At 37.9% G+C, this 26,978-nt stretch overlaps 1 protein-coding gene across 23 annotated transcripts in view; it reads left to right on the plus strand.

Annotated features, from left to right (window-relative positions):
• The window catches only part of rbfox3a (RNA binding fox-1 homolog 3a), a 1,527,015-nt gene extending 1,515,555 nt beyond the window's left edge, over positions 1-11,460 (plus strand). For 16 of the 23 annotated variants that reach the window (XM_072558494.1, XM_072558496.1, XM_072558499.1 and 13 more), the window contains 5 exons: positions 743-821; positions 1,362-1,439; positions 2,106-2,178; positions 7,700-7,775; positions 10,361-11,460. In XM_072558494.1, the coding sequence (XP_072414595.1) occupies positions 743-821; positions 1,362-1,439; positions 2,106-2,178; positions 7,700-7,775; positions 10,361-10,397 (343 nt within the window). In that variant the 3' untranslated portion in view covers positions 10,398-11,460. Of the gene's footprint in view, positions 1-742; positions 822-1,361; positions 1,440-2,105; positions 2,179-4,185 lie in introns of all 23 variants that reach the window. The other 7 variants (XM_072558486.1, XM_072558490.1, XM_072558488.1 and 4 more) reach the window with 7 other exon arrangements.
• Positions 11,461-26,978: the final 15,518 nt, after the last annotated feature.

The raw sequence follows: 26,978 nt of genomic DNA on the forward strand, positions 1-26,978 counted from the left end.
ACTCCAAAAAGAATCAGGACCTATTTGAAAATATAATTTACATATTAGCTGTTTTCAGTAAAAGTAGAAAAGATTGTTAAGTTCAGTAGAAAAACCTCCAGTGACAGCAGTCAACTGTACACATGAAATAGATTTCAAATGAAAATTCTGTATTGGAGTGCCCTCTAGCAGATAATTTATAGTTAGCTCTTTCAATGTGACTACTGTACTGTGGCAGTGCTTGAAGCTATTGTATAAGTGGAACCATGTGGTAAAATTCTTCATTCCACCATTGTTATCATTGAAGAAATATTCTAAATATATATTAAGGCCATTAACTTGAGGAGAACAACACTGTGTTAGAATTGCAATAGATCGAAAACAGCTCATTGTTGTAAACTTCACTGGCAATGCGAGTTTTCAGTTATAGAGTGCAAGTTTCTTGAGATCAGACCATTTTAGCCACTTGTGTTTGATGCCAAATTCTGGTGGTCATACTTTGAAAGTTTCAGTTTTATTGACTATTGTTGAAAATTACAGTTGAAAGATTTTCTTATGCTTTGCACTTGGTCTTGTTCATTCTCTGCTGGCCAAAATCAAGAATCAGTGCATTAACCTGTAAGCACTGGGATCCTTGAGGGTTGTTGAAATGATTACGTGAGCACAAGGCTGTCAAAATTGTAACGCTCAGAACGTTGTTTGCTATGACCAGTAGAAGTGAGTTGATTACTGTATGTTATATGTACTTCTTCTTATATTTCAGTTATGGCAGAGTCTATGCAGCAGCTGACCCCTACCACCACACTATTGCACCAGCTGCAACGTACAGCGTTGGGACCATGGTAAGCATCAAAAATGACACTTACTATTTACTGACATTTTCCACAGATGTAAAGACAAATATGTACTTTGTGGGTGTGTGCCTTTGCAGATACATTGTACTGAAGCATACACTCACAAGTACACATAAGCTGTACTTTCAATGCATTGTAAGAACTTCATAGGCAAGTAGCGGAGCCTTTTCAGATTTTAAATCCAGCCTTAATTTACATACTACACTTACCCTAAAATCTCAGTTATTTTATTAAAACTGTTTGAACCCAAAATCATGAGGAAACACACACTCAAGCACATGTTTGTACAGTCCTTCCTTTGTAAAATGAACCTTTTAGATGGACAACACCTTTGGTACTATTAGGTTTTCTGTTCTCGTTACTACAGTAAAGCAGTGTACCCATAGATGTATGTGACATATACACATATGAACCAAACCTACAGATAAAAGAAAGAACAAATCCCTACTGATAAAATGGCTGCGGCTGTCAATCTGTAGATCTGTTTCATAAAGGATGCACAAGTCACATATGTACGTTTATCCGCAGAGATATACACAGGAAAGCACTGGGAGAAACTACATCCCCTCACTGACGCCCAATGTGTGTTTTGTTTATACCAACCAGGTAATAATAATGCAGATTCATCAACTAGTGTTACATTTATTCAAATGTTAAATTGAGTTACGTTGAAACATTTACATACCGATAGCAGTTGAAAATTTTTTTATGTCATGAGAAAGTTGTTCATACCCCATGAAGAGAATTCCATTTCCACAGATGCTATTCTATTGCAGTGAGGTGACAGATAATGTACCGACAGCTTCAGAAAGCACACATGTAACATAAATGCACATAGATTCAAATATATGCATAAGAACACATAAAGATAACAAAAGTGAATTATTAACCTTTTACAGGGGGAACGTACCTAGGCTTTTATAGTAATGACTTTGTAAACTCATCTGGGTTCTCGAATTGCAACAAAAAAGGTAATTATAAAAAATTCCGTAACACCCAAAAAAATTATGTAGTTTGGGAGAAATCTGTTATTAAACAATCTGCTGGCTATTGAAAGACTAGCTAACTTAGACTTGGTCCTCTCTCATCTCTGACATCATTGAATAATCTTCTCATTAGTATATCTATTAGTAATTTCTTACCTCCTGCCTGCTTTGTCTTGTAATTTCAACATGTCCAGTTAGACAATCTCTTGTTCCCCCACTCATTTTTCCCCCATTTTCTTTCCTCCCCCATGTTAACCTCCTGCAATCATGGCATCCTCCTCGTTAGAGAGAGTGGGACGGTTCATCTCAGAGATATCTCCAGGAATGCCGTCAATGCCAGTCCTTGGTTGGCCTACCAGGTAGGGATTAAACATTGAACTGAACCCAAAATCCAAAAGGATTTAATCAAACCAAAGCCAATCAGAACTTTCTCCAGTTTGGATTAAGCTTACTTCTGAGTTTATGAAGTCCAAAAAGAAGTCAAACAGCAAGGTTTCTGGATTTTGTGCAACTGCAACCATTCATTTGATTTTAAGAAACATTTTCCCATTGGGTAGTTCCCACATATCCCACTGTAAACCTAACTGTCAGCTCAAATAGACCAGCAAGCAATTACTTATCCTGGGTAATGGCTAGAATATTGGACCATCTCAGAAAACTGGTCTTTTGCTTGCTAATGTGGAGTGCATGCAAATATCTAGGCAGGTCTGATCTCCAGTGATGTAAATGAAAACTTTTTATGTAGATGTGGAAACTAGAATTGTTGGCACCAGGAAGGATCATCTTCACTCTATTACCCAGGGAACAGGTGAGCTACATGACCTCTGTGATGAACGGCTCAGGGTCTCAAGAACATGGAACTACATGAATGCATAAAAGACACACACGAAGGATTGTGGATTTATTTGGATTTAGAAAGATCTTTAACATGACTGTCATAATGCTTGCTTCCACTTCCCGTTCAAATGAAACAGGGAGGTGAAAGATATATTTAAATTAGGAGTGCAAACGATAGCTGGTCACTCATTTCCACTTGCAGTTGACTTGAGGGAAGGTGAAGATTCAAAGTCCCAAGTTAGACAACTCCCTCCATAAATGTTCTATCTGAATTTCACTCCTACTAACATGATATTTGATGATGTCATAGAAGAAGCAAGAGTACTAACAGAAAATAATTTGATTTATCAAGAGTTTGAGTTGCAAAATAAGGGCTTCTCCTAAACTACAGGTATAACTGCTCTAAATTTAGCAACTTTCATTTCAGAATATTTTACTGCATACTGATTCATTTCACTTCGTATTACTTTATATTATTTTTAACCTTTTTTTCATCATGGTATTATAATCATAATATAGCTTTATCATAATCAAGTGTTGAAATGGCAGAATTTTGATTTAAAAGCATTAGATGTTGCTTTAATAACTTAAGAGCAAATGACTCTCTATCCTGCCTATTTCTCAGTGGTGAGTTCTCACCACTTTTTTAAAAAGGGACTATTCACCACAGCAGGAGAAAAGTAGAAAATGTTTTTGTTTCCTTAATTCAGTCCTTGAGACCATGCCATTCTGGACAATATCGCTAGAAGCTATATTGTAGGTGAGGGTCCCTTGTACCCACAGCATCAGTGCAAGGAAGCCATCATGGATATGTAGGCAATTAGGGAATTAATTTATTTAATTAACTTGTTAATGTAATTTATTTTAAAATAATAAAGATATATGCATGTACTTAGTTGAATACCATATGAAGGCCTTGGGATTAAGCATTTTTGATACACAATTATTGCCAATGTCAGGTGTAAATTCATACACATAGATTGTTCTCTCTTTCACCCAGTCTCTTTTGTGGGTATGTGTGTTTGTGTGTGTGTTCCTGCGAGCGTTTGGGCCTCTCTCCGTCTCTCTCAGTTCTCACACTCACTGTAGCGAATACTTTTACTGACACACGTGGTTTTTAGCTAGCTTTGCAGCCAACATCATTGATGAAAAAAAATTCAATTTTCCATTTTGAGAGCCTCAACAAAAAAAACCCCGAAAACATTAAGATTAATGAATGGTGATTGCGGCAAAGCCCTCTGTAGCTATTTTGCAGAGAGAAAGAAAGACAAAAAAAAAGAGGCTGCCACTCCCTTGAGCTTCATCAGCGCAATGCCTTCGTTTAGACAAATGATTTAAATTTGCCGAGGTGACGTGCGTGTGGTTTCAAATCGTGCAAATCTCCGGAGCAGCTGCTAGCTAAAAGCTTTCATTAATTAAGATGATTTTTCTCCCTTCATTCTCTTAATTAGATTTGTGGCTTGTGTTGCTGTAGCATTTCGTACATTAAAAAATATTTATTCGATTTTTTTTCATCTTTGATGTTGCAGGCTAGCCTGTACAGAGGAGGTTACAGTCGCTTCACCCCGTACTAGCAAGAGAAACTCAGAGACACACTAAAACCCAGCAGGGCTAGAAACGTCTTCTCAGAAACTGTGGGGGTTTCGGCACGACATGCAGTAATGTTTTGTGCTGACACTCTCTGGTTAACATGATATTTTTACCTCAGATGTTTTTTTTTGTGTTTATTACATGTTCTATCTGTGGTGATTGCAAATTTTTTTCTTGAGTTTTGCTCAGTATAATCCACTTTGGAAAATTTCTGATGTATAAACCTAAAAGAAAACAACAGGAAACTTGACAGCTATATTGTTTCCTTTTGAAAATTGGCATCCAACCAGAGAGTTCTCTTGGTTTAGGCCGATTTTTAATTTTTGCAATTTTTTTAAGTGACTCTATTAGGTTTTCAGGATGGTCGATTTTAAAGTTAGTTAAATGACCAAGATTCTGTATGAAATGGGATACACAGCTTTAAGGTGATAGAAAGCAAAACCTACACAGCATATAATTCCTCCTAATCTAATACCACTCTAGATTACTATAAGAATCTCTGTCAGCACCAAATTTCCCAATAGTCAGTGTGACAAACCTGACTTTAACTCACCACATGTGTGCCTGGTGGATTGAAGTGTCAACCAGAACTGTGATTGAAATGTGCCCCTCATAACCATGATTGTGTGAAGTGAGCCTTTTAAAAGCCTTCTATGTTATTCATTTTTAAGTCTAGTTTGATTGATAGAGGAAGGAAACAGTTTATTCAGATAGACAGCCTTGGTCTAACAGTTTCAGTGCAATAATAGTAGCTTAACATAAATCAAAAGATAAAATGCAATAGGTTTCTCACATCGTCATTGCCAATAAAGCAGATGATGTCCAGTTGACATAGTGAAATATTTATTCATGCCTCGTTGGTGAAGGCATTGTGTAAACATTGCTCACTGTTGCTAAAAGGGTTGGAAATGAAACCAAGCCACCGAGCTGATATTGAATTGCACTGGTTTTCTATGGTTCAGCAAATTTCTTCTAATAGTAAATGGTCCCAAAATGGGTGGTCATGCCACAACGAAAAGATAACAGTCAATTTAAGAGGTACATCACTAATGCATTCATTTAAGAAAAAATGAGGAAATAGGATGTTTAAAATATAGGATATAGATATTTTCTAATAAAGGAGGTAACAGCACTTTCCTACCTAGCACTGTTGCACCTTTCTCCATTCCATTCCTCTTTTCTGCACTGTTTTGGGCTTAGCGCAAACCTCATTTATTCACATACACTATTTATGTCTCCTAAGCTGTCACTTCATTAATTGTCATCACATTTTCTTAGATCATTCTGTTGCTGTGACCAGCACAACCTAACAAAATAGTCTGACCGCAGCAATTGACTTTGGTTCAGTTACTGGCTAAAGGCTTTCAAACATAGATCTAAAGCAGTTCTCCTGAAAAGAAATGTAAACATTCTTTATTTGGCCATTCAGTAAAGTTGTCTTTTTAAAGGTGTACCAATTATTCAGAAACTGTTCCTGATAAGTAATCTAGTACGGCAGTACATAATATAACAAAATTATTTACATTTTCCAGTTTTACAATTTTCTCCTGAGTCAACAGACAGGAATTTATTTGACATGAATCTTCAAGATCAGAATTATCAGTCCCCCATTCACAACTTGCTTTTATTCAAATAGCAATGCCTGATTTACAGAAATTTGTTGTAAATGCAATTTGCTAAATGGAAGTCATTTGTATGATAAGCACTTTATCACCTTAAGAAGAGGTTTCTGGCATTTCAAATAGGCATGTTTACTAAAAAGAACTGTCGAAAATATTGGAAGATGGAATTAACAGTTTATATTTTTTCTTGGTACAATTAATGTTGTGAACTCAAGTCTTGTGTACAATTGTTAGAAAAATCATCATTTTTGAGAAAGGCTAGCAAACAACAAAATGGAAAAAAAAATTCTTACCCATTTGGAATGTTATATCTGCTGGCCTTAAGTATTGTTTTTATATAACAAATGCAATTCTTTGAGGTCTCCCTCAAGTACTGAATGCCCCAGCCTTTTCCTGTGCACATTTTTATATATTTTTAAATCATCTATTGTCTCCGAGGAAGGTTCCTAAGTGTGAATTGTGTATAGAGATTAGATTATTAAATACAATATGAGATTGGGACTGTGTGAATGAACCAAAAAATTGAAATCACATTCTATTTTGTTTCTGGCATCTCTAAGGATTAACTGGACCAGAGTATATTCTAAATGTTGTGTAGGTTTCATAGTGAGATGAAAGTTGACATATTCAGAACTGAGGAGTTACCCTAAGACCTGTTGTGTTTTGCTTGCTATACAGGTTTGTTTTAATGTTAGTGTAGTTTATTTTAGATTTGATTTTCTTATATTTTACTGTCAGAATATATTCTGTTACATTACACTCCAAACCATTGCAATATGGTGTATTATAGGTCAACCTGACTCAAGTATTTAAAACTGAGTATTTATTATGATTAGTAGCATATGATTGTCTTCGTATATGTAGATTAAAATGGGTAGGAACAGACTTAGAAAATTGTATTCATCCTTTTATACACTTTCAATATGTGCACATAAGTATTCCATGGATCATTTTTATATTGCAAAAAAAGAAAAAATAGCTTTAAAAAGGCACTGTTTATACTTTTTGGGGAAAAGAAATAGCTAACATCTTTATAAATGTTTACTTATGAAATATCATGTGAATTGTGTGCTGTAGAAAATATATTACAATATGTGTTAGCTGTAAATTCCACTGGATAGAATTAAAGTGGGGTTAAAACCGGGGAAACAATCAACAGAATTTTGAATTACCTTCTTAAAACACTCTCTTGACAAATTTATTCTACACATTGGATCAACTCTTCTGATTCCAGGCTGTATTGATATTGATATTATTATGGTAACATTATACTGTAATTATTTTGACTTTTAATAATTTATTTATAGCTGTGACTGCAAACACATTGTCATTACTAGGAGCCTGTTGTCTTCACAAGATTTTGCTTCCTTGGGTAGAAACCTATTTGGTCTTGCCCACACTTGTAGTTTTTGTGTTTTACCCAGCATATTCTTATATGCTTTTGAGAGTCTCACTAATCAATGTTATATGGACTTATTCATATATGGTGTTTAGAGTTAACTCTTCATTGCTGTTTTTATTTAGTCATTTTTCCAAGTTTGAGTTAGTGAAGATAAGTTTGACAAGCAAGCAATATTGGAACTGGTATACCTATTCCAGAAAAGGAAAGCCAAGCCAGGAATATAGCAAGCAGCCAATTCAACATTGTCCATTTTCTTCGACCACTAAAAGTCAAATTAAGTCTTACATTTATGACATTTATGCCCTGACTCTCCCTATTCTATGCACACCTGTAAATATGTGCACATATTAATGCATTATAACTCAATGACTATCCCTTTGTACACTGCACAATGCTATTTGAATATATATTTGTTTTACATGCGGACAGGGCACACTAGCCCAATGTTCGTGACCATACCAGAGTTTGACCATGGGAGGAATGGACGGATGGTTACATTAATGAGGTAAGTGTCCATTCCTCTGGGTATGTTTCAGAAAAGTGTACTCCCCACCCCCCACCCCCAGCCACCACGCTGTTATGTGTGCTCCGCTTTCAATGGGAGCAAGAACCTCCAACAGAAAACCACATAAAGTGCCCAGTAAACTCAGCATACATCCTCTGTGAAGAAGTCCGACATATAATGATTAACACAACAGAAGAAATCTCTTCTGCAGTTTTCCCAGCCAGCTTTATGGAACCCATTATCCATCCCAACCACCTATGCGCTACCAGTGTGTGATGTCAGTATCTATGTGAAAAGTAGGCAGATCTTTTTTGTTCTTCTCGTTTCGATCATAGGTTCTATGATTGACAATTGTCATGCACAGAAATATTCCCCATAATATTGTTATCAATATGGCAATGCCCAGCATTGTGAGAGGACTCAATTCACACACTGTTCATGTTCTAAACCATTAAATGTTAACCATGTTCTGAACACTGGAGAAATTTTTATCACCAAAAAGAATCATTTTCTCATCACAATGACCTACAAGCAAATAACCCACAAAAAGATCACATTAATAGTTTTTAAATTGTAAATAAAATGGATCATAATAGCTATGTTAATAGATTAAGTTCATAGATCAGCTTGAGTGACAGACCAGAGTCAGCTGTGGGCAGATGTATCCAATCAGCTTTATTGACAGAAATATCTGTCATTTCCAAATGGCTGACTGTTGGCATATTCTCTGTTTAGTAAAGATGTCGAGCATCGTAACATTTAAATGGTATTTATATTTTGACACAATAAAACAATTAAATGATTGTCTCACTGCACTCATTATCACAATGCAATAGGAATTATGAAAGATAGCTAAAACACGACGTTTATGTTTTGGTCAATTATCCATTCACATTTGTAAGATTGTCCACGAAGGGCTAATGAGACATGAGGAATATTTACCCCAACTTTCACAACTTTTTTTGCTGAATTATCAGGTCATTACGATGCCAAAAATGTCCTTTTTTTAGCCCTGCACATACATGGTGATCTGTCATTGTACAATGTAAAGTTATTGTCATGTGTGTGTCACAGCAGCACACAATAAAGTTCTTGTCTCTGCAACACTGAAAGAAGAAAAAACATCCTAGTGTGTGATTTAATTTGTCAAGTACACACAATGTATCTTTCAGAAGCACTACAAATCGCAAAAGATGCCAAAATTGACAGAGAAAGGTAACTGAAATTTCTGTTGCATTTCTTGTTTCTCCCTTTCTCAATCTGGTACAAAAATAGTTTTTATCAGGAGCAGATTTGTACAGAAATTCATCATTATTGTTGATAGAGTTAACAAATGTAATAATAATGTAGGGTCCATAATATTAACCTTATCTTGTTGGCTTTCCATTTACATCTTCACGCTATTTTAAAAGATTTACTGTATATGCATTTCCTATAAATATGTTGAGATTAGTGTTTGCTTTAAACACTTTCTTGCTAAGCACTTTGATAAACTACAGTCGCATCTGTCTGCTGCAAGATGTTCAAAGGCAACTGCAATGAAAAGGGGTTACAAAATACTCCTCTAATCATTTGCAATCTGCAATTTTTTAAGTATCTTTATTTGTCCTTAATAGCTAGCACTCCCCTTTCAGGGCTTAATTACCTGCTGTCCTTCCAATATGTAAACCATTAAATCTGCACAACTGTCTATATGCAAATCAACAGTTGCAATGTCCTGGCTTTATTTATATTATTAAAAATAATATAGAATATCTCTCTACATGGAGGACAATATATTGTAGTGTGCTAAAACAATGTCTGTTTATGTGTGGGACTATGGTTCAAATAAATCTCAGGCAGAGGTGAGGACTAAAATGTTCCGTTGTTTAATGATAGGTGGGTGGTACAGTAAGTTGCCTCTGGGACCTGATACAAAATATGACCAGGCATAGCTTTTCGGAACATGAGTGAGTGTGGTCAATCTCTAAGTAACTTCCAATTATCATAACTTGAGAAGAGCACAATTAGTTCTTAATCAGCAATCTGTTTCAGAAATAATATATAACTTGGGTTGAGATGCACCAAAGGTGAAATGTAAATAGATTGCAATTCTGCATCCGATTTAAGCTTAGTCATAACTTGAAGCTGTTCAGTAAGATTGCTGAGTATAAAAGAGAAAAATATTTTTGCTTTCCTGTCCCTCATGTGGAATAAAATGTTCACATATACTATGCTTGAAGCATTGCTATATATTCAAAATGAATCATTAGTATATTCACAACAAAACATAAGTTGCTGGAAAAGCTCAGCAGGTCTGGCAGCATCTATGAGGAGAAATCAAAGTTAACATTTCATCAAGGGTCGTGGAGCCGAAACTTTAACTTTGATTTCTCTTCACAGATGCTGCCAGACCAGCTGAGCTTTTCCAGTTTTTGTTTTTGATTTACAACGTCCAGAGTTCTTTAGATTTTTATTAATGCATTTGTGTTACTTAGAAGATAAATTGCTATTTCAAATTTATTAAAGATTTGTTGGTTAATAAATTTATCAGAATTATCTCCAAGCCAAACTGTGCAAGTTCTTTCCTTCATCTTATATTCTAGTGACTCTGGCATGACACAGGTGCACTGTACTAAATGAAGGGCTCAGAAGCTGAAATCTATGGATTCTGGGAATATAGAACCTTGTGCCACACCTTCAGCAAACAAGATGTGGAACGTACGCAAGTACTGCCATATGGAAAAGAATTGTACGTTGTATACCATGTGTACGCTCAAACTCCTCCTTTTTATAACTCCACTTGTATATAGCCCTTTAGCTGCCACCCTTGTGCAATAGACTATAACACACCCTGATCTTCCATCCCATTGAAACTAACAGGAATGTCTCGGGACAGTAACACGCTAACACCCAGTTAAGTGCGTTTTTATTATGCACTATAGCATTCTTGTTGTTTTCAATGGGAGTAAGAAGAATTGACAGCTCTCAACATAATAGTGGCAAAAAGATTAAGCAAAAGAAATGTAAACATTTCAAAACTATAACTCTCTTTTTAGGACTTTCAGTGTCCTAGAATGGAAACAGGTTGTGTTGTATAAGATTTTAAAACAGCCTGACGTTTCAGGACTCAAGAGGCCCCGTTACTCCTCTTCTCTTCCCTTTGCCTAGGCCTGGAGTCTGTAGTATCCTTTTGAACTGCAGAACTGTACAGCCCTTGATATTATAATGCTGCCTTGGTCTAGGGTATGCTATTATGCTGCTGAGTTAGTAATGTCCTAGTTTCAGACCTAGGACCTTTCACATCTCAAAAGTTTGAATAGTGCCCTCTTGGCCTAAGTATTCCTAGCTTTGCCTGGCCTTTAGCAATTCAGACTCCAAACTCCATAAAACCATCACTTTTCCAAGCCATACTGTCTGCAATTTCATATCAATCTTAAAGACTATTTTGCTCAACCCTTGTGTCCTCCACACCCTCTCAGTCCTGGAACTGCATGTTGTTTAATATCCGGTTAGTACCTCATGTGCTTTTAACTGTCTATATGCTGTTGGTTCCTAATTTCTTGCTCTCTGCTGCTGCTCTGGTAGATACCTGCTGATTAGAGAGCTGTAGTTTAGACCTCTGCCTTCCTTTTTCTGTCATTCTGTAAGCTTCTAATGTGATTCAATTAACAATATCCTTAATAAAGATTGTTTCTTTCTTCAACAAAAATAATTGTTCTGAATATTTTATCAGCATTATAGAATTGGGAATAATGTTAGATCATGTAATCAAATGGTACTTATAGCAAAACACAAGACATTTAGAAAAATGTGTTGCAACATGTCTCAAAGCTACTAACATATCAATATACTATTTGATCATTGTTGTACAACATTTAGTTATTGTTTATACAGGTATTGAAATTTCAAGCAAAGTAAGACATACAAAAGTATCCTAAAGATTTCTTGACATAATTTGAAGATGGAAAGGAATTGCAGTTTTAAACAACAAGGACCAGACAATTACACACTTTCCACCAGTTGGTTGTATTCATAATAAGAAACTAGGTGAATTGAAAGAGGGAAGCAGGGATGGACAAAATCAACAGGAGTTAAAGATGATGTTTGAAGAAGAATCCAACACCAGCTCCACAATACATGTATCAATCATTACAGATTTTGGAGGGAAGCCTATTCCAGTAATACAGGAAAATGACTTGAATGAACAGACATGATCATTAAATTAGTAACTCAAAAAAGCTCTTCTGGTCACTATTATGATTGTCTTACAGTATGTAAATGGACATTATTTTGTAGGAATGAGCATTTAAAACATTGTGAAAGCTAATTATGGATGGTATGCATCATTACAAAAGAAAAGAGCAGCTATGGTCCATCTGTAAGATTAAGAAATACAGGGGTGAATCAATGCCCAGACCTCTTCCAATTCTCCAATCCTGTAGTCTATTAAAAATTTATTCAATGTTTATTTTTTCAAGAAAAGATCATTAATTTCTACTTCTACAAAATTAGGTATTTGTAATGGAATAGTTGAAATGATGTGTAATCAATCTTTGGAATAACATACTGTAATGATATGAACATTTCCCTAAAGGGAAGGAGGAGGAACTCACCATTACAGTATTTAGTTTTTCATTTCTTTGAGCTTTGAGAAAAGATTGATATCTGCAATGCTACCTAAACTGAGTGTTAATGATTTCTGAGTATGTGACATCATGGAATAAGCCACTGAGGTATTGAACAAAGATGGGAAGGAAAACATTTTGCTTTGTTTAAATTTGAATCGATTCGTTATAAAGAATTAATTACGATATTTTTCAAATTACCGGGAAGAGGATTACATTGGCAAATAAATAATACTGCAAATTCATTTTCTTTGAACAATATAATGTTTCAGTCAGGAGTAACAATTGGAATTTCTAAACTTACAACACAAACGTAATGAATGAAATTCCAAAGCCAAGTCTAAAACAGAAAGGCAAAATACATGATCATGTGAAATATGGCTCTGGCAAGTCCTCTTTAGTCATCTGCACTAACTTGTGCATTTGGAGAGTGTTCAAACATGAAATCACCATTTGAGGAATTGATTCAGATCAGTTCAAGTATCATTATGTAAGGGGGCCACTGGTCTCGGGAGGACCTTTTTTTTTAGCTACTTAGCATACTAATGTGCAGAAATGGAATCGAGATGCATAAACACATTTCTGACAAGATAATATGCAGGATGGCAACATAGTGAAGGGTTTGTGTGCACACACTTAACAACTGTCGATAGTATACAGAGCAGACAAATTATGACCTTAACCAGTGTGCAACATGAACTTGACACTATGTTTAAATAGCACATTGCAAAAAATGTCATCTCTTAACCTCACACACTTAAGCATGACATTAAATGGAATGTAGCACTTCCCCACCAATGCTTTTTAAAAGAAACACGAACTACTGGAAGGTTAGTTGCTGAATTATTTCTGCTGCTGCTGGCACAATTGTATATAGTTATGAATATTTCCTCCACTACATTAAAGTTTAAGAAGTCTACAGGGTGGTGCTGACATACTTTTCTGTTCATTTCTCGTCTCGTTCAAACATATAGAATTCTTACACAGCTTGACAGGGGATAATGAGGAAAGGATGATCACACTGGCTATGGGGATTAGAGCCAGGGAACATAGTCTCAGAATAAGAGGCAAGCCATTTGGGATTGAGAATAGGAAATTTTTCACTCAGGATGGTAAATCTTTGGAAATCACTACTCCAGAGGGCTGTGGAGGCTCAGTCTATGAGTATGTTTAAAGCAGGGATTGGTAAGAAATTGTTACTGAAGTAGAAGATCAAACATGGTCTCACTGAATGACAGAGTGGTTTTGAAATCTGAACAGTCTATTCCTGTTCCTATTTTATTTATTTCTTATTTAAAACCTTGTGCTGAATTCAGTTGCTTCCAGGGATGGGTACCCTGATAGAGTTTTCACTGGGAATTGAGTGGGATTGAAAGAATGAAGAGAAGCCTAGCTGCTGTGGAGGCATAACCTCAACGAAATGCCATATCTGTCAAAGATCTTTAGAGAGCAATTCACTTACCTCAAAATCAGTGAGAGCTAGTGTATGAGATATCTTTGGTCTTTCACATTTTTAACCATTGCGTGAGTTTCACAGCCGTGATGTGGTTTTTTAAAAACGATCACCAGTTGCAGCCGCATGGCACCTTCGCTTTCAGAAGATACCTGAAGTAACTTCAGCCATTCATATCTGATCCCTCTACTGCTGTGCACAGCTGATGAACACATAAGCAACAATGGCTACATATATCATGCATATAGTACAAAGGCAACACCTTTGTACAAGGAAATGCTGCCTTTGCCACAATGAACAGATATGGTTTAATCACATGCCATGGTCCTCATTCTTTTGCAGTTTAACCAATTCATCCCTCTGGAAATAACCGGATTGCACCTAAATCAGGACTCTCACTCTGGGCTGCAAATAAGTAATGAGGTCAGTTAGTGCAAAGCATTGGCAAATTGATCCACTAGCCTAGTTATTACAGTCCTGCTGAACTGCAGGGAAGTGTCACAGCCCCAGAAAGGTTGATCAGTCCAGAGGTTGGTGCAACAACATAAATCACCTCAGACCCAGGGTCTCAGGATAACACAATATATATGTCAGGAAATGGTGACAAGAAAGAGCACACCATTAAAGTTTTTGGAAGACAGCTTTGATATTCTGATTCGGCTTTTACAAGTGCAGATATGTGATACATGCCACAGTCACTCACAGACCAATTTCATGAAAGGCCATTTACAATGAATGGGTCAACACCAGTTTCAGAAATACATCCTAGAACCCTATTGTGCAATCCAATCCGATATGATGGGCAGGGCAGCATAGTTGCAGTGTCAAAACTGCCAAAGTTGACCCTTGGGTGCCTCAGTTAGCCCATGAGGCAGACATAGCACTTTGTGTGTCTATATATGGAATGTACGGAAAGTTGAAGCTTTGTCTATAATTTTAGATCAACAAACAAGAGATTCATGTGGAACCGGACAAAAGGTCAATGTTGTCTTAATCAATTGTGTAACTCAATTTTCAAACAGCAATATGTAGAAATTATGAAGATACATTCCAAACATATTCCACGGTGAAATGTCTTACATCAACCCCATTTTATAAAAAGTTTGATTGGTAAATGCAGGTAAGCAGGTAAACAACTTGCCATTTACATATGAGATGCTATTTTTTAATTAAATGCCAGCCTGCCCATCCTACAAATATCAACCTTTTTATTGATGGTCAGTTTCAAGTGAACTTCATTATATGCTGTCATATTGAAATGAATGTTTGAAAAATATTAAAATGACTTACGATCTAATGGAAATGAAGAAAGATTCCATTAAAACAGCTTGTATTACCTGAGTCCCTTTAGCCCAGTTCGTGGATAATGTTTGCACAGATAATAGAAGTTTAGATAATCAGAGTTCGACTGTCTACAGCAGCTCATGAGACACTTCAATCGTGACATAATTATTGCTATTTTGTCTTCAGGTTGGATCTCCACGTTATAACTAATACAATATCAGTAGAGTTATTTAGAGAGTTGGGAGTAATTCTGCACAAGCGATAATCACTGAAAAAGTCATTTATGCTTAAGAAGCAAGAAAAACATGACAAGCTTCATGAAGAAATGTTTATGGGTTCTTTTGTAGAAATGGGACCAAGAATTCAATCTTCAATAAAATCTATTATCCAAGGGTTTGATTAGTAAACTACACTTATTAAGACAATAACAACAATGCTCAATATTCCTCCATAACATTTTAACTTTAACATTACTAGATTATTTTGTGTAGGCAAGATGTACTGATATTACTTCCAAGTAATTAATTGCTTATTATTAGGTAATTCATCTACAATATTGCATTGCAATTAATTACGCTTTAATGAACAACTTGCAACAGCCATATAAATATCCTTGTTGATATACTACCCATTGTTGACAAAATAAAGCACACATATCCATAGTATTGCATCTCCAAAACATTATACATCCTTTGGATTAAAAAATACATTGGCCTCAAGCAATGTTATTCACAAAAGTAAACAACAAGGAATGCATAACCTTCAGAAAACCATTCAGTTCATTGACCTGAAAAGTTACTTCTGTTTTCTTTTTAGCCATGAATGTTACCAGACCTGCTGTATGTTTTCAAAATTTTCTGGTTTTCTTTCAGATTTTCAGCATCCATGGGTATTTTGTTTTTATGAGTTAGCTACTTCATATTTTACAATTAGTACTCCTTTGCTTTGATTTGAAAATAAAACTGGCTCAAAATTGTCCTGTAACAAACATATCTGAGGAGGCGGTAGCTCTTGAAGCTCATTGTTCATTTAAAAATAAGCTCTAGTGATGATCAGGGTATTGCCTGATATTCACAATGGAACAGCAGAGACTTTGGACAGTTTGACATCTTTTTGTAGTAAAGAGCTGGAGATTCTGCAGCAACAAGTGAGATGTGAGGGGAATTTTTTTTACACAGAGTGTGGTAAGAATGTGAAAAGCACTGCCAGGGGTGGTGATGGAGGCAGCTACAAGAGGAGAGTTAAGGACCTTTTCAATAAGCACACAAATATGCAACGAATGGACGGATATGGACCAAGGGGAGGCAGAAGGGATGAGTTTAATTTGGCATCATGTTTAGCACAACATTGTGGGCTGAAGAGCCAGTTCCTGTGTTGTTCAGTTCTATGATCTAAGTGCATCACAAGAGAGTAGCTTTATTAGCAGTAAAAGGACACCTTGCTAAGTAAGGAAACAGCAAATAGATGGGGGCAATGGACTAATTCTGTATAATCCCCCAGATCTTTAGGCAGTGACTGCAAATGATGACAAGCAAGTTATGCCGGTGTTAGGAGAAAGGCAAAGAATGTGTATTCCCATTTGTACTCAACTCTTTAGATCATGAAACACAAACTTAGATAGGAAACCGTTGAGAGATAACACTTAGAATACTGTGCAAATTAATAATGTTCTACTATGCAAGGGCTGGATGACAGAAGGATGACATTGGAGAAGGATCACATGGCCAACTGTAAGGAAGATCAAAGAAGGATAATGCAATGCACTCAGAATGGATGTCATTCCTAACTTTGGGCTAGGTCAGCGTTGTGTTATGGGAAGAGTAAAAACAGACAGGAGGTTGTTAACAGGTCTTCAGCAAGAGGTCACAACACATTCAAGGAAAAAAGACAAGTTTAAGTTGCTGTAGTTATAGCTTTAGAGGGCAAATGAGTAAAGGGATCTTTTTTGATGTGATTGGTGGAAGAATAGTCGTGGAAGGGAAAGACTTAGTGTGTGTGGAAATGCAAGCATTGATGATGTCAGCTGACATAGGAACCAGGGAAAGAAATTGAATAAAAATTCAATTGTGGCCTTAGCTGCAAAAAGATGAGTCCTCTGTGGATAAGGGGAATGTTGGGATTTCTTGGTGTGGAGGAAGAGAAGGATGATCCTGCTTTTGAGACTGGAGAGAATCCATGAGCCTATTGCATTTGATGTTTGGCCTAAGGGCAATTGTTCATATCTGCTGGCAATAATATGAAGCTTTGGTTCAGGAAATCAAAGAACAGTAAATAATACACGTACTTGACATTGTCAAGCCAGATATGGCAAGTGATGTCTGAGCCAGTTGTGCGCTCGTTATTCTCAAGTCTGCATTTGATGCAAAGTTTTTAGCACAACAAGAGAAATCAATAACAACTAGAGAACATGGGTAACAAGCTCCTTTATTAATCCAGATCAAATTATCATCATAATAAAACAAAAAGTTTCAGTTGCTGGAGATCTGAAATGAAAACAAAAATTGTTGGAGAAATTTAGCAGGTCTGGCAGTTAATCAGGCAAATGCAGAGTTAATATTTTGAGTCTGGTGACTGTTGATCAGAACTCCAATTTCAATTTATCATCACAATGAGCTGCATCTGTGATTTTCCTCCAAGCTCATTTGAATTATTTCATTCTGACATTACGTATTAACCAAACTGCCAAAGTGGCTTGACTGTGTACTTACATTTTGTTAATTTTCGCAATTAATCTATCTGCTTTCGACTAACATTTGGGTCACATTTACTTCCTCTCCCTGGTTCCTGAAAGTGCCAGCCTGGTGTTTCCATATGACTCTAAGAGATGGGAGCAGATGCACACTGTGCAGCCTATCAAGTCTGCTCTGCCATTCAATGCTATTATAGCTAAAGTGAATCCTCAATTGCACTTTTCTACCTTTAATACATAATCTTTGATTCTCTTATTGATGAAAAATCTGTCCAGCTAAACTTTGAATATACTTAGCATAGAACATAGAACAATACAGCGCAAAACAGGCCCTTTAGCCCTCGATGTTGCGCCGACCTATAAACTATTCTCAGCTCGTCCCCCTACACTATCCCAAAATCATCCATGTGCTTATCCAAGGATTGTTTAAATCTTCCTAATGTGACTTAGTTGACTACATTGGCAGGTAAGGCATTCCACACCCTTACCACTCTCTGAGTAAATAACCTGCCTCTGACATCTATCTTAAATCTATCACCCCTCAATTTGTAGTTATGCCCCCTCATACAAGCTAACGTTATTATCCTAGGAAAAAGACTTTCACTGTCTACCCTATCTCATCCTCTGATCATCTTGTGTGTCTCTATCAAATCCCCTTTTAGCCTTCTTCTTTCCAATGAGAACAGACCTAAGTCTCTCAGCCTTTCCTCATCAGACCTTCCCTCCAGACATCCTGGTAAATCTTCTCTGCACCTTTTCCAATGCTTCCACATCCTTCTCAAAATATGGCAACCAGAACTGTACACAATATTCCAAGTGTGGCTGCACTAGCGTTTTGTATAGTTGCAGCATGATATTGCGGCTCCGGAACTCAATCCCTTTACCAATGAAACCTAACACACCATATGCCTTCTTAACAGCACTATCCACCTGGATGGCAACTTTCAGGGATCTATGTACATGGACTCCAAGATCCCTCTGCACATCCACACTACCAAGAATCTCTCCGTTTACCCAGTACTCTGCCCTCCTGTTATTCTTCCCAAAGTGCATAACCTCACATTTAGCTGCATTGAACTCCATTTGCCACGTCTCAGCCCAATTCTGCAGTCTATCAAAGTCCCCCTGCAACCTGTAACATTCTTCCAAAATGTCCACTAACCCACCGACTTTAGTGTCATCTGCAAATTTACATCCATCCACCTATGCCTGCATCTAAGTCATTTATAAAAATGATAAACAGCAATGGTCCCAAAAAGGATGCTTGTGGCACACCACTTGTAACCAGACTCCAGGCTGAATATTTTCCATCAACCCACCACTCACTGCCTTCTTTCAGAATGCCAGTTTCAAATCCAAACTGCTAAATCACCCTCAGTCTCATGCATCCTCATTTTCTCCAACAGCCTACATGTGGAACCTTATCAAAGGCTTTCCTGAAGTCCATGTATACCACATCAACTGCCCTACCCTCATCTACATACTTGGTCACCTTCTCAAAAAAATTCAATAAGGTTTTGTGAGACACGACCTGCCCTTGACGAAACTATGTTGACTATCTGAAATCAAATTGCTGTTTGCGAGATGATTATAAATCTTATCTCTTATAATCCTTTCCAAAACCTTTCCTACAACAGAAGTAAGGCTCAGTGGTCTATAATTACCTGGGTCGTCTCTACTGCCCTTCTTGAACAAGGGCACAACATTTGCTATCCTCCAGTCCTCTGGTACTAAACCCGTAGACAATGATGACTCAAATATCAAAGCCAAAGACTCTGTTATCTCCTCCCTAGCTTCCCAGAGAATCCTTGGATAGATCCCATCCAGCCCAGGGGACTTGTCTACTTTCAATTCTTCCAGAATTGATAACACCTGTGTGTAACTAACCTCGATCCTTTCTAGTCTAATATCTCGTACCTCATTCTTCACCTCTACAATATTCTCCTCTTCCTGAGTGAAAACCAATGAGAAATATTCATTTAGCACCTCTCCGATCTCCACAGCGTCCACACTCAACTTCCCACTTCTGTCTTTGACTGGCCCTATTCCTACCCTAGTCATCCTTTTATTCCTCACATACCTATAGAAAGCTTTAGGGTTCTTTTTTATTCTATTTGCTAAAGACTGCTCATGACCTCTCTTCGCTCTTCTTAACTCTCTCTTTAAATCCATCCTAGCTGATCTGTAACTCTCCATCGCCTCATCTGAACCATCAACAGATAAGCCTCCTTCTTCTGCTTAACAAGCGATGCAATTTATGTAGTAAACCACAGTTCCCTTACCTTATCGCCCCCTCCCTGCCTGACAGGGACATACCTATCAAGATCACGCAATATCTGTTCCTTAAACCAGCTCCACATTTCCATTGTCTGCATCCCCTGCATTTTGCTACCCCATTCTATGCATTCTAATTCTTGCCTAATCACATTATATTTGCCCTGGCCCCATCGATAACTCTTGACCTGTGGTATGTACCTATCCCTTTCCATCGCTAAACTAAACATCACTGAATTATGGTCACTCTCTCCAAAGTGCTCAACTACAACAAAATCAAACACCTGGCCAGATTCATTACTAAGCACCAGATCCATTATGACCCCCCTTCTTGTCGACCCTTTGACATACTGTGTCAGGAGATCCTCCTGTACATATTGGACAAAAACTGATCCATCCGACATACTAGAATTATAGCGTTTCCAGTCAATGTTGGGGAAGTTAATGTCCCCCATAATGACCACCCTGTTCCTTTCACTCCTACCCAGAATAATTTTGCCAATCCTCTCTTCCACCTTCTTAGAACTCTGCAGAGGCCTATAAAAAGCTCCAAGCAGTGTGACCTCTCCTCTCCTGTTTCTAACCTTAGCCCACACTACCGTAGTAGACAAGTCCTCGTCAAAGGTTCTTTCAGCCACCGTTATACTATCCTTGACTGACAAGGCCACACCTCCACCTCTTTTACCGCCTTGCCTGTTCTTAATGAAAGATCTAAACCCTGGAACCTGCAACATCCATTCCTCACCCTGCTCTATCCATGTGTCCAAAACATCGAAATCCCAGGTACCTATCCATGCTGCAAGCTCGCCTACCTTATTTCGGATACTTCTGGCGTTGAAGTAGACACACTTCAAACCAGCTTGCTGCCTGCCAGCAAGTTCAACAACATGACAACGTAAGGAATTCCATAGATCCCCTAACCTCAGAGAAAAACTTCTCCTCAACTTTGTTTTAAGTGGGAGTCCCCTTTTTACCTGGAGTTAGACCCTCTGGTTCTAGGCTCCACAACAAGGGGAAACAACCTTTTTATTTCTATTTTGTCAAGCGCCCAAAGAATCTGTATGTTTCAATAAGGGCAACTTTCATTCTCCTAAACTCCAATGAATACAGCCTGAACTTACTCAACCTCTCTTGATATGACAATTCCTCCATACCTGGTATGAGCCTAGTGAACTTTCTTTGGACTGCCTCCAATATACCTTTCCTTAGATAAGGGGCCCAAAACTGTTTATAGTATCCCAGGCATGCTGTAACGGTGTCTTTTATAATGTTAGTAAAACTTCCCAAATTTTATACTCCATTTTCTTTGAAGCAAAAGGCAAAACTCCAATTGTGTTCCCTATTGCCTGTTAAACCTAGATTTTTGTTGTTAATGCATGAGAATTCCCAAATACATCTGTACAGTAGCTTTCTGCAGTATTTCTTCATTTAAGTAACATTCAGCTTCTCCATGTGCATTACCTCACACCATATTCCATCTGGCAAGTTTTTGCCCACTTAAACTTCTCTGTCTTTGTACACCTCAGTATATCATCCTCACCACTTGCCTTCCCACTGATTTTTTGTGTCATCTGCAAAGCTGGTTACAGTACATTCACTTTCTTCATCCATGTCACTAATCTATACTGCAAATAAATGTGGCCCCAGAGCTGATCCCTGTGATACTCCACTAGTGACAGACTCCCATTCTGAAAATGCTCCCTTGACCCACTGTTCTGTCTTGTATTAGTTAGCCAATCCTCTATCCATACTAATATACTCCCTCCAACAACATGGGCTTATCTTGTTAAGTAGCCTAACATATGGTACCTCATCAAACACTGTCAGAGTCCAAACATTTCACATCCACTGCTTCCCCTTTATTTTACTTGTTACCTCAAATAATCCTAATAAATTCGAAAGACATTATTTCCCCTTCATTATGTTTTATATTTCTACATGCACTTTCTCACTAACAGATATTAAGCTAACTGGCCTATAATAAAGTATTTTCTGTCTCCTCTTTTTGAATCAAGGTGTTACATTGGCAATTTTCAACTCGCTGGCATGTTTCCAGAATGTAAGGATTCTTGGAAGATCTTTACCAGAGTATCCGATATCTCTGTAGCTATTTTTATTTATATCTGAGAATGCATCCCATCAGGTCCAGGGGACTTAATGTTCTTAAGCTTTTCCCGAGTTCTTGTTCTCTAATGATAGCTACTACATTTATATCTTCTTCCATTTTGATTATTTTGTAATTTTGAAATGTTATTATTGTGTTCTATCCTGAAGATTGATGTGTAGAAATTGTTTAACTTCTTTGCCATTTCCTTGTTCACCATTATTAATTCCCAACCTCGTTGTCTGAGGGGTCTATGTTCATTTTGACTTCTCTCTTCCTTTTTAAACATTTAAACAAGCTCTTGTTGTCCTTCTTTATATTACTTGCAAGTTTACCCCAAGGTTTATTTACTCCCTCTTGATTTTGGTTTTTTTTTTGGTTGTCTTTTGTTGGGTTTTTGAAAATTTCCCAATCATCTGGTTTACCACCAAATTTTGCCACATTGGATGTATTTTTTTCTTCAATTTGATGCTATCATTTACTTCCCTGGTTAATCATTGTTGGCTTATTGCTTTCCTAGAATCCTTCTTTCTCACCAGGATATATCCTTTTTGGTGAACCATGAATTATTTTCTTAAATGTGTGCCATTGTTGCCGAACCATCTTTGCTGCTAAACTCCTTTCCCATTCTATTTTAACTAACTCTGCCCTCAATCCTTTGTAATTACCCCAACTTAGGCTCAGAACATTTGTTTTTGACACAAATTTCTCCCTCTCGATCTAAGAATCTTTTCCAGCTGACATGATCCATCATTTTGAAATTTGGCAATAAATGACTGACTAAAGACTTCACAGCTGCTCAATTGATGTTTTGCTTTGTTTCCAAGTAAAGCTGCCAAATTCCACCCTTTATTTCAAAGTCTCCAGCACCTGAACGCTTGCTTGAGTAACCCTTCTAGCAGTGTCTGCTTGGTCAATGTGTTGACCTGGGTCCATGTAGGAAAGAAGGAAGTCCTCCTCAATTACAATCCAACTTGAAACAGTTATTGATTTCCTCACTGATTACTTTGCTAAAGATTGGGTGTCTTCAGAAGCTTTCCATGTGTCACACAACAGGCTTGGGGTTTCCCATATATATTTACATTCTTTGTCAGTAACTTGGTTTTAGATCTGGAACTGAGCACAATACCTCTCCAGTGTTTCATTCTCTGCACCCACCTCAGGACATTGGTGAGAAAACCTTTTTAGGGATGGAGGAGGTAACATTTTACATTTTAACCTGGAGAAGAGGAGTGAGTACTGTCATTTTAGCCAGATCTCTACTGCATTGGGATCCCGACCCATTGAGATTGAACTCACAATATCTGAGTGGAGCGGGCAAGCACAGGTTACTTGCTTGTCTGTCATCCAGTTTGGTGCGTCATAGAGATTCCTGGACTTCCATTGGAATTTCCTCTCTTTATGCCTGTGATTAGGGTTTTAACGCTTTGTTTCTCTTATGTCATGTACTCTTTCATTAACATAGTATCATTGATTGTTGGTATTTACGGGATTATCTGTATATTTATGGGAAATTATTCTGCTAATGTGCATGATCCTTGATGTAGGAGAAAGTGAGGGCTGCAGATGCTGGAGATCAGAGTTGAAAAGTGTGCGGCGAGAAAAGCACAGCCAGTCAGGCAGCATCCAATGAGCAGGGGAATCGACATTTGGGGCATAAGCTCTTCATCAGGAATGTGGAGGGGGTGGTGGTGTAGGGAAGGGGCTGAGAGATAAATAGGAGTTGGGTGTGGGGCTGGGGGGAAGATAGCTGGGAAGACAATAGGTGGATGCAGGTGGGAGGTGATGGTGATAGGTCAGAGCAGAGGGTAAAGCGGATGGGTGGGAAGGACAGTTTAAGAGGGCAGTGCCAAGTTGGAGAGTTGGATCTGGGATGAGGTAGGGGGGAGGAAAGATGAGGAAACTGGTGAAATCGACACTAATTCTGTGTGATTGGAGGGTCCCAAGGCAGAAGACGAGGCATTCTTCCTCCAGGCATTGGGTGGCTTGGATTTGGCGGTGGAGGAGGCCCAGGACTTGCATGTCCTTGGTGGAATGGGAGGGGGAGTTGAAGTGGTTGGCCACAGGGTGGTGGGGTTGATTGGTGCATGTGATCTTTAATGTACTGAAGTGTAACCTTCCAGAAGCCTGCACAAAGCCGTCAACTGAAATAATATACTCAGCTTCCAAGATGAGTTTCTATTTGGAGTTTTTGTTCATTGCGAAATTGTTGGCTGAGAGCAGGACTATTGGCTAAATTCTTATTCTACCTGTTTTGGCAAGTCCTGCAAACCTACCTGACATGTATTACTGTGGGGAGCTGAAGGTTTCTCAATAAATGTGAATTTTCCTTTGTGGTCAGTAGAAGTAACATTTTTAAGGTTTTTTTGGGGAACTTATTACTTCAAAAGAATTAATTTGAGGATTTTTTTTTAATGCCTGGTTTATTGGCAGTTTTTGGTTCAGAGAATCAGAATTTATTGGGAACTAAAATTCAGCTTCAGACGTAAAGCCTGATTCATCTCAAGTTGATTTCTGTGTCTTTTCCTATAGAAATATACTCACTGGTCTACATTTCCCCTTGGACTGGCAATGCCTTGATTTTGAAATTCTCATCTTTGATTTAAAGTGTTACCATGACCTTCTCTCTCCTTATAATCCCATCCTATAGCTTTCCAGGCCTTTAACCTTCCAAGATTGTAACGTGTCTACAACTTTGGCTTCTTCCACGTGCCCAATTTTAGTCACTCCATCAATAGGAGCAATTAATTTAGCTCGGCAAAAGTGAGTACTACAGATACTGGAGATTAGAATCCAAAGTGTGGTGCTGGAAAAGCACAGCAGGTCAGGCAGCCTCTGAAGGGCTGATGAAGGGCTTTTGCCCGAAACATCAATTTTCCTGCTCCTTGGATGCTGCCTGACCTGCTGTGCTTTTCCAGCACCACACTCTGGACAATTAATTTAGCTTCCGAGGCCCAAAGCTCAGAAATTCTTCTCACTTCACCTCTGTGTATCTCTACCTGTATCTCTGCCATTAATTGATCATTTAAGGCCCTGCTTTTCATCATCTATGCTGATACTTCCTCATGTAGCTTACTGTTAAATTGTTTTAGAATGCTCCCGTGAAGCACCTTGGGAAATTGTACTATGCTAAAATTACTATATAAATGCAAATTGCTGTTATTAATAGATCAAATTTTACATGCTTTCTTACATTTTTATACAAATCATCAAGGGTTGTGGACAACACTTTCAAACTGCGGCTCCTAGCACCTGGAAAGTCAAGAGCAGCAGATACAGTGGGAATACCACCACCTGCAAGTTTGCCTCAAAGTCACTCACCATCCCAATGTAGAATGATATCACCTTTCCTTCACTCTTGCTGTGGTAAAGTCCACTAACTCCCTCCCTAACTCCCTACATCATCATGATTGCAGTGTTTCAAGAAGGCAGCTGACTACTGCTTTCTCAAGGATAATTAGAAATTAGCAATTAAAATTCATGATGCCCACATGCTGTGGAAGATAAAAAGAAAATATTCAACCTTTCTCTTGACAAGCGTCCCCACCCCTCCTGGTAAATTCTAACTGCGCTCACCATGGATGTCTTGAAACATTCTAGTCCCCGACTAGCTAATGCAACAGCCTCAATATTGTGCCCTTGCCCCTATACACTTCTGTTTAAACACAGTCTGCTTAAACCTGTTATGACACATTTCAGTTACCATCACATCCTGAGGGAAGACTTAAACCCAGGCCTGCTGGTCCAGAGATTGGAACAATATGACTGTGCCATTACAGCCCAAATAAATGCATCTTTAAAGGCAATTTCACAGAAGTTTAAACTGACTCTGTACACCTGTGCCCATGGAACTAATGGCTTCTTATTAATATTTACAATTCTTGATCAACGAGCACCATGTTTCCAGTTATTCACAAAAGTTAGATGCTCAGACCATTTCCCTTGAGCCAATCAACCTGCAACCATTCTGCCATTAATCTCAAATTCCCATCTAGGAAAGGATGTCCTTGAACATCAAATAACCTGGCTCCTTCCTGACCAGAATGTCAGCGTGCCTCTTAAAGCTACATCACAGTATCTGGCCTTAAAGAGACAGGCAATTTAAGGTTTTTTAAAGCATAAATGTTAATGTGATACACTTTTGCAACATGAACAAAAATACAAAAAAAATGTGGCACTGAATTGGATCCTAACAACCTTGACTGCATCAGTGCAAGAAGATGCTCATCACCACTTTCTCAAGGATAATTACCTTTTGGCCTGGTGGGGCCTCAGCATGGATTTGCAGCCTCAAGATGATTCCAGAGTGGTCTCCTGGCCTCGAGAGCCTTGAGGTGAAGCCTGGCACAGCCTAGAGACGAGGTCCCAGTAGGGACTAGGTTGTAAGGACTGTTAATCTGACCTTTTTATTTCTTTATTTTTCTAATTTTCTTTTCCTAAGAACTTATACTTAAGATTCTAATCTAGGTACCTTTGTACCTAAGGTGGTGCCATAAATGATGACTTGTAAACTCTTCACTTCATTCATTTGAGAACATGTGAAAATAAATTTAATTCTAATTCTGATTGGAGGTGGGGAATAAATGCTGGCCCAGCTACTGATACCCCATACCCTGTGAAAGAATTTTTAAAAATATTGTAGTGTACTGGAATCTCATGTAGACCGGAGAATTAGGAACAGCAGGTCCTTTTCCCCTAAGAACAGTAATGAATGAGTTGGACTTTGTAAGAATTGAGCAGCAATTAAAGTTAGTGTCTGGTGCCAATTCAAAACTAACAAATCCATTAATTT

Source organism: Chiloscyllium punctatum, chromosome 39, assembly GCF_047496795.1.
Source record: "Chiloscyllium punctatum isolate Juve2018m chromosome 39, sChiPun1.3, whole genome shotgun sequence".
Taxonomy (NCBI): Eukaryota; Metazoa; Chordata; class Chondrichthyes; order Orectolobiformes; family Hemiscylliidae; genus Chiloscyllium; species Chiloscyllium punctatum.